The 9,369-nt window shown below is 28.5% G+C and overlaps 1 protein-coding gene across 1 annotated transcript; it reads left to right on the forward strand.

The window, feature by feature from the left end:
- Positions 1 to 5,992: 5,992 nt before the first annotated feature.
- OCT59_009871 (uncharacterized protein) lies at positions 5,993 to 7,422 on the forward strand (the record flags this gene model as incomplete). Its single annotated transcript, XM_066132654.1, has 6 exons — positions 5,993 to 6,107; positions 6,189 to 6,351; positions 6,419 to 6,590; positions 6,649 to 6,790; positions 6,922 to 7,019; positions 7,096 to 7,422. The coding sequence occupies 6 exons, from the start codon at positions 5,993 to 5,995 to the stop codon at positions 7,420 to 7,422; spliced, it is 1,017 nt and encodes a 338-aa protein (XP_066000276.1).
- Between the last annotated feature and the right edge of the window lie 1,947 nt (positions 7,423 to 9,369).

Genomic DNA, 9,369 nt, shown 5'->3' on the forward strand with positions numbered 1-9,369 from the left:
GTAATATTACGGTTGAAATATTTCGAAAATTTACGAGATTGTAAACTGCATATGCAGTAGAACGTATACAAGGGGCATGTGATACTATTGAATAATCAAAAATAATATAAACACCTTTTCTTTTATATAAACACCTTTTTTTTTAAGTTTGGGAAAGCAAATTTATTTTTATTTACGAATTTTTTATTATTTACAATTTTTATGTTAAAAATTAAAGTAAATTCTAATTTTTATTATAACTTAATAAAAAAAATACACATTTGATACTTGTTCGCTACTATTTTATAAAATAGTACCCAGGCTGTACGGCGTGGACGTCAGTATCAGTCACAGCCCAAAAAAAACGTGAGTCTCCAGCCGATATTTGGTACGGACTGGGCCTAGCTACTCACTTAATAAATAATAAAAAAATAAAAATAATTATCTTCTTCTACGATACGTAGGTAAGTTTCTCCTTGTTCTACGATCGTCACGCGCGACTAAAATTGATCAAATTTATCAAATTTAAAACATGAACGTAAATATTAATTATAAATTTTATTATAGTATAATTACCCGGCCTCTCCCAAAATCTCGTTCTAAATTCGCGATAATATCTTGCGCCGGTACGCGTCCACAGCCGCCGCCCAGGGTTACCATTACGATAAAGGACATAGTTCTAAATATCAAAATCAGTTTGAATATTCGGTAAATACATTTAATTTATATGAATGTAATGTTATTTATTTACTTACATGGTAATCCCTGACGAGGTTCCTCCACTTTTGGCTGCACTGTTGCCCGGAAACCCTCGTTCGAAATATTCTATTTATTCTGATTCAATTAAATGGATTGGTTAATTTGAATTTAAATTCTTTCTTAAAGAAATTATAGATATTAGTCATATGAACCTATTGGCAACAGAGTCCCAAAAATCTTGGCGGCTTCTACCATTAATATTATGGTAGGCACGGTTTCTGTCGCGCATGCCGACAAGTTCGTCCATCATCCCGGTTCCAATGGACGTTATAGGAACGACGACGTGTTTGGCGAGGCATTATTAGATTTGATTTGATTTTTATAATTTGATTTTGGGATGAGTAAAAATTTGAAAGAAAGTCGTAAAACGTCACTTTAAATAAAATTTGAACAATACCTCTTTGGTTTGATTTTATTTCTCGTTTCAATTAAAATTTAATTTATTAGACTTTTCATCATTAAACATATTAATTAAATCTCATGCGGATATGGATTATCTAAATATAAATATCATGATTCTAAATATAAATATAAATCACTTAATTTATTTTAATTTTTTTTTAAAAAAAAATCTTAGTTTGATTTCAATTAAAAATAATTAAAAATCATGTACATGATTTCAATTAAAAATAATTAAAAATCATGTACATGTTTTGGTTATTTAAATATAAATATCAATATATTATATTTAAAAATAAACCAATTTATTATTAGCACATTCTATTGAATTTTAAAAAAATCAATTTTTTTTTTAAAAAAAAATCATCAATATATCATATTTAAAAATAAAACAATTATATTCTGATTAAATATTTTGCGTACATTTCTTAAAAAAATCATAAAAAAAAATCTTGTACGTCGTACATGCAATTACTAAATATCATCCCCTTGTGATAAATAAAAAATTACGCAACACAAATTCAACACAAACTCAACACAAATTTAACAAATTTAACGAAATTTGGCCAAAATTAATAATTTTTTACCAGAATTATCAACACAAATTGAACACAAATTGAACACAAATTTCAGTCACGATTTATTTACGTCACACCCGTGTTGTTAATAATTAAATAAATAAATCTGCATTTTATTTATGATATGGGAAACGTGACCATAAATTCTTTAAGGATATAATTTTATTAAAATAAATCAAAACTCCTATATCAAGTGACTAAAAAATATATTTATTTACGAAATATTCATTTTGTTTATCAAATCGGGGTACTATGTGAACGACACCATGTATAGACTCTATAGCTACAAAGTTATATAATTCTATCAATTTTAAGTGAGGACATCCATATAAATATGGGTTCCTTTTAGATTTAAAATCGTACCATTGAATTAATGCGAGATTTAGCGGTGGTCTGTTAATACTTCTGCTAACAATAAGGCCTATAAATAATAAATATTTATTAATACTTTATAATAAATTATTACATAAATTGGAAAAATACCTGTCCATAACAAAGCCCTTTGTCTGATATATAATCATTTCGATTCTTCAGAATCCATTGAAATAGCTATGTCGCTAAACCATACTTTATTATGATACCTGTTTGCGGCACGCATTATGGCACCATTTTCCAGCGTTACCGATCCGTATATGTTTATTCGGGTTTCACCAATAATTGCGAACCCATCAAGTAAATCTAGATATGAATCCAGACAACTTATAAATCTAGCAAAACCGGTCTGCATTTTATTGTCTACGGAATCTTTTTTTTCATTAAAAAATGTATTTGCATCTTGTAAAGAGAAATCAAAGAGTCTTGCAGAAAATTTACAAGTGCGAGGTGTTTTTGCCGGATTCACTGAATGTTGAGACATTCTAATAGATATTGCTTGACGTTTTATCTATTAATTTAATTTCCATCTTAAGTTATATAATAAATATATACAATAAATAAATTTCCAAATACTTACAGTTCGTAAAAGCTGAGGTTTGACATCTTTTTTATTGCTAATTCGGTAGGGTATTTTAACGAAATATTTGTGAGACTTTCGTAAGTTTCTGTGGTATAGCCATTTATTGCGCCATAAGATCGTATTGAGTCAATAATGCGATAAACCCATGAATGCAATTTAGGCAACTTCAAATTGGAAGGAGAAACAAATTTAAAAGCCTTGACAAACATCCGCGCCCATCTATGTATTGCATCCTAAAATTTAAATGTTAATTTAATTTATTTAATTTAAATTTTCGATTTTACTAAAATTTTAATACATACATTAAATTTCTCCAAGTCACTTTCACTAAATTCTTCATATCTACTTAAAATATACATTTCATTCCAATATTCGTACAATTTCACAAGATCATCATTATTTACAAAATTATCTACTTCGTTATTATTTTCATCATATAAATTATCAATAACAAATATCATGACTTTCATCAAACTTCGATATTCATTAGCAGTTAATCTTGCAATTGACTGCAGTCCATTGGAAAAAATTTTAATGGCGGGAAAACGTGGAATTGCTGCTAGACGGCGATCTACTTCTTCAACTAATTTATTACCATTAACACGTTGCAATTTTAAGATATCGCACGTGAAGATAATTTGATAACGAAATAAACCCAAATCTAAATGATGCATTCTGTCAGAACAGTAGCCAAGTAGATATTTATATTCTTCGATAATATAAATATTTATAATTAATATATATATATGTTATTATAATTATTTCTACTTTTGCATACTTACGGCAAATCCCAAAAAAAATTAGGTACAGATTCTATGCAAACAGATTTTTGTGTATCATTTTCAAAATATTTACGCATTTCATCATGAGTTCTTAGTATTACATCATTAACCGATAAGTTTATATTTGCAAGATTGTCCCTTTTAATTAAACAGGAGTGACATGGAAGGCTTGAATTGGAGGATTTATAAACTAAACAAAAACTTGCGGCTTCTGGCCAATCTGCAATAATAGTTGAAACTCTAGGATAAAACCAGGTATTTTCATTATTTATAAAAAGGTCTATACCATCTTTTAATAAAATAATTGGTTCTAGTAAATGACGTAAAGATTTATGAAAGGTATCACGAACCAGATCTTTATTTGCAGCTTCTAAAATTGGTAAATATCCCAAAAGTTGCTTTGCATCCTGTTTATTACGACGCCATATTGGAATATTGCCTAATGAAATATATATTGGATGCAATTGACTTTTTCCTAATGTATCTGTAGTTGTTGCATCTGAATATAAAATAATTGATAATAATTTGGAACCAGTAGGTAAGGATTCTTGCGTAGTTTTCCACCATTTTCCAGTGTTTTGTTCACTGTAAATACTTTCTCTATTATACTATAAAATAATATAAATAAATTAAAATAAATATTATTTAAATTATTGAATTAACTAATATTTACTATTTACCTCATAGTTTTCGTAAGATAGCGCAAAATTTTGTGTTATGTCAGGAACAGTTAAGATATTTTTGATGCACTGTATTAAGTTTTCGATAATAAAGAAAATAATCTTTATCCTTATGTTTTGTTATAAGAACTTTACTAAATTCTAAATTAGAAAACTTCATATTATTCATAAATGCTCGTCCCTGTTCAATATTTTTTGGTAATGGTGATTCTGTAAGATTTGAATGTTTATTAAAAAAACGTATTATTTCATTACCACCTTTATTGTTTATTTTATATTTCGTTACTAATAACATTAGATCTTTATAAGCATCATTAGGAAATTCTGTGCAAGTTTTGGTATTGAGATTTTTGGGTTCTTCAAAAATTTCAGGCTCTTCAGATGAATCTAATATATTTTCAAAGTTACTATCTTAAGGCTCATCTCTGATATTGCACTTCCAATACTGTCAAATGACATATTTTGTACATTATTATCATCATCCACCTAAAATTATAAACCAAAATGAGTTAGTATAATTTGAGCTTTTTCTTTAAAAAGAATAATCTGGAATAACATAATTACCTCAACTTTATCATTTTCATATTCACTACTTAGATTACTTCTTGTATCCATTTCACTGCTATATTTTTCACTATCATTATTATCATCATCATCTTCTACTTCTACTTCTACATTTTTTAAGCATTTTTGGGCGTGTTGAGTATATGCAAAGCGTTGACTGAATATTCGCATACAAAGGGGGCATTTGAAACTCATGTTACTAAATTAACGCGTCAAATTTGATGAAAAGTATCAATTCACTATTTAATTTATATGAGATTATGTGTGCTAATAAAATTATATTGCAAATTCATTGTAAAAATTTAATGAATTAATTGAATGGATTACAATTGATTGAGTTATTTGAATAGACACGACTACGCAAATTTACGCATTAATGAATGGAACTGGCTGTAAGAATCTGGTGGCTAATATCGTGAATCATTCGCAATTTTACGCATTATAGCAAAATTTAAAATATGCGAAACACTCAGCAATTTTGCTGTCGGGAACTTGCCGAGTTCGTGGGTTGGCAAATCTAAAAATAAATGTAACAAGTCTATGATGTACCATATAAATATTGTTTATTATTTTATTTACTATTTCAATTTGCCGGCAACCTGCCAAGTGAATCCGACAGCAAAAGTGCTGAGTGTTTCGCATATTTTGAATTTGCTGTAACGGGCTGTAAGAATTCGGATGGCCGGCTAATCATCTGATAATCAGCCGCAAATTTATTGGCTTAACACGGCAAATCACTTTTACAATAATGGGACGGATGATCAGCCACAAATTTATGCGATAATCAGGTTATAAGCGCTATCAATCTGATCAGCCAAATGAGTTCACTGGCTGCAACTTTTTTTTTCCATGCATAAAAGCCAACATGTGTAACATGTTATTTTTTTATAAATTGGATTTGATTAATATTTCGATTGTACTATGTATGTCTTTTTACGAGAGTTTTTTTTAAAGTCTTATGAAAGTGTTACAATATTTTTTCGTAATATCACGATGCAAAATTTTTGCATTAGTACATTCATTTTTCGTAATATTTCGCATTAGTTCATCCATTTTTCGCAATATTTCGCAAGTTTTTTTTCTTTTTTAAGATAGAATGGCGGAAATTACCTTACGACAGCTTGCCTCCTTTTTCTGAATTTCTGATTCATGTATTTCCCCCTTTTTCCTCATCCTTTTCGAATTTTCTAGTTCACCTTTTTCTCATATATTTCCTCTTTTTTCTCATATATTTCCTCTTTTTTCTCATATATTTCCTCCTTTTTCTCATATTTTCGTTTCAAATTTATTATCATAATGGCTACAAAGCGTGGGAAACGAAGAATTGACGATAATGAAAGATTTTCAAAACGTAGTACTGAGGGTAGCGAAGCTGAGAAGCGAGTGAGAATATCCAACGATAGTGTTGATGGTATATATGACATAATATGTATCATATTCTTTATAAAAGAAATTATATAATATATAGTTAAATTATATTTTATTGTTAAAGTTAATAAAAAAACAATAGAAAAACTATTAAGAACCAATTCGCAGATAATTTCTAAGCTTGAAGTTCTTATCACCGGACAAAAAAATCTCGAAACCCGTCTCTCGAGCATAGAAAAAAAGCTCAACGATAATAACAAAAATAATAATAATACAATAGATCCGGAGTATGTAAAGGTAATAAAGATGAATATTATTTAATGTAAACCTGAAATGCTAACCTCGTTTGATTAGGAGCTCGTTAAGAAGGTGTCGAAAATTTTATTTGAAAATTTTGTTTATCCTTCGCAAGACGCAATCTAAACTCGCTACCGAAAAATATTTAAAAGACGAAAATCCGGAATTTATGCGCCAGTTCAAAAAAAATCAATGGATTATTTTTTTCGAAAAAAAAATTACCCCGACTGTAAGTTAAAGCAATTATGAATTTTATTAAATTTCATACTAACATTTTTTTTTAATAGTTAGTACAACAACGTAGAAGCATACGAGGGACGTTCACGTCTAGAGTTAAAGACGTTATGTATTCTGTTTTCGAAGCGACTGGGCATAAATTACCGTCTATTAACACTCAGGCTAGTCCGTCAAAGATTCAGGAATGGAAGAGTAAGGCGGAGGTGAAAAGATGTTACAACAACCTATTTAAAAAGGTTAAAGATGGGCAACCTACGACATATATGTCGCTGATAATTGATAAGTTGCGAAAAGAAAATAAAAATCCTCAAAAACACAAATAGCGTATGCGATTAGCATATGTGAAACGTACTTAAATCCTAATAATCAAAACATTCAAATGAGCGAAAGTATAATGAAGTCGAAGATAATCAACAACTTAGTAAGTTTTTAATTTACAATTTGCAAAATGTGAATTATTTGAATTACAGTTTATTTATTTATTTATTGATTTTTAGCAAAAGTTGGAAAATAGGGATAAATTTACACATTCGGACGATGATTCTCATGATGGTAATGATGTAGACGATGGTGGTGATAGAGCAGCTGACGATAGAGCAGGTGCGGCTGATAATGGTGTGACTAACGATGGTAGGCCTAACGATGGTGCGGCTAACGATGATGCGGCCAACGATGGTGCGGCCAACGATGGTGCGGCCAACGATGGTGCGGCCAATGATGGCATAGCTGACGATGATATACTTTCTATTGACTCTTATAACACGGAGGAGGAAGGTCGGTATGTAAATAGTTTATTAGAGAATTATGGGTTGCATAAAAAATAAATATTATTTTTTATATATATCACACGTAATAGCATTTTTTTTACCATAATTAATATAGTTTTAATAAATAAAATGGTTATTAATTCTTAACAACACGGGTGTGACATAAATAAATCGTGGCTGAAATTTGTGTTCAATTTGTGTTCAATTTGTGTTGATAATTCTGGTAAAAATTTGTTAATTTTGGCCAAATTTCGTTAAATTTGTTAAATTTGTGTTGAATTTGTGTTGATAATTTTTAATTTATCACGAGGGGATAATATTTAGTAATTGTGCATATACAATTTCTGTGATTTTTTAAAATGCGGATTTCCGTAATTTTACGATATCGTATTTTCTGGCCAATCAAAATTAGGCTGATCCTTGCATGTGATTTAATCATTTAATCATTTAATCATGCACGCGTTTTTGTCTTATTTATTTTTGTTTCTTATTTCTTTATTCTTTTGTTCAATATTTTTAATTTTTTTGTCTCTTCTTTCTATTTATATTTCTTTAATTATATACAATATATTTACATATATTTCATAATTTATTGCTTTGCAGGTATAGAAATATTTGTTTATTAATACTAATTATTTTCATTTTTTTTTACCTCTTTGTTATTTTGTATCGTAATACTAACAATAATATCCATGTTTCCTTTATTCCTTTTTACTTGTACTTTAATACTAACGATACTAACAATACTAACAACATGTTTATTTTTTCCTTTCTCTTTATTTCTTTATTCTTTTGTTCAATTACTTTGCAGGTATAGAAATATTTATTTATTAATACTAATTATTTTAATATTAACGCGTTTTTTTTTACCTCTTTGTTACTTTATGTCGTAATACTAACAATACTATCTACGTTTCCTTTATTTCTTTTTACTTGTACTTTAATACTAACGATAATATCCATGTTTCTTTTACTCCTTTTACTGTTTCTTTAACTCTTTTTTACCTTAATACTAACAATAATAACAATATTTCTTTTATCTTTATATCTAATACTAACGTTACTATAGCTGTTTCTCTTCTTTTTACGTCTAATAATATTGTTACTCTACTCTTTCTTTTTTTACTTTTATGTATTCTGTATATATTAATAAATACTTGTAATTTTTTATGATTATATCTAATAAAACATACATTATATAAACTTATAGTACAGAAAATGAAGTATTATTTATCGAAATATTTTGAAATATTACGAAATATTAAGTTGTGTAAAATCACAGAATATTACGAATCGTCAAATTATGGAACATTACGCATCATAGAATTTCGAAATATTTTAAAAAGTTGCGAAGTATTACGCAGTAAAATTACGGAATATTACGAATCGTAAAATTACGAAGCCTTGCATACAGTAATATTTCGAAATATTTTAAAAAGTTACAAAATATTACGCTTACGCAAACTTGCGGCGGGTCTGAAAACTTACGAAATATTATGTAAAATTACGAAATATTGCGAACCGCAAAATTACGGAATATTACAAATCGTAAAATTACGAAGCTTTGCATATCGTAATATTTCGAAATATTTTAAAAAGTTACAAAATATTACGCTTACGCAAACTTGCGGCGGGTCTGGAAGCTTACGAAATATTATGATGTGTAAACTTGCGCAACTTTTCGCACTATATAATTTCCTGATGTAATATATCGGGTAGCAGATATGTATCAGATATGTACCTGATATGTGTAGTATTAATGCTGAAAATCGGGTACCCGATATGTGTAAGATATGTGTAAATATATATATCATATACGTATCGGATACCGATATGTATATGATATATAAATGATATGTAGACGATATATATATTTACACATATCTTACACATATCAGGTACCCGATTTTCAGCATTAATACTACACATATCAGGTACATATCTGATACATATCTACTACCCGATATATTAGTTTTTGACCAGTAGTGTACTCTCTCCTGAATT

The sequence above is a fragment of the Rhizophagus irregularis genome, chromosome 18, assembly GCF_026210795.1.
Source record: "Rhizophagus irregularis chromosome 18, complete sequence".
Taxonomy (NCBI): Eukaryota; Fungi; Glomeromycota; class Glomeromycetes; order Glomerales; family Glomeraceae; genus Rhizophagus; species Rhizophagus irregularis.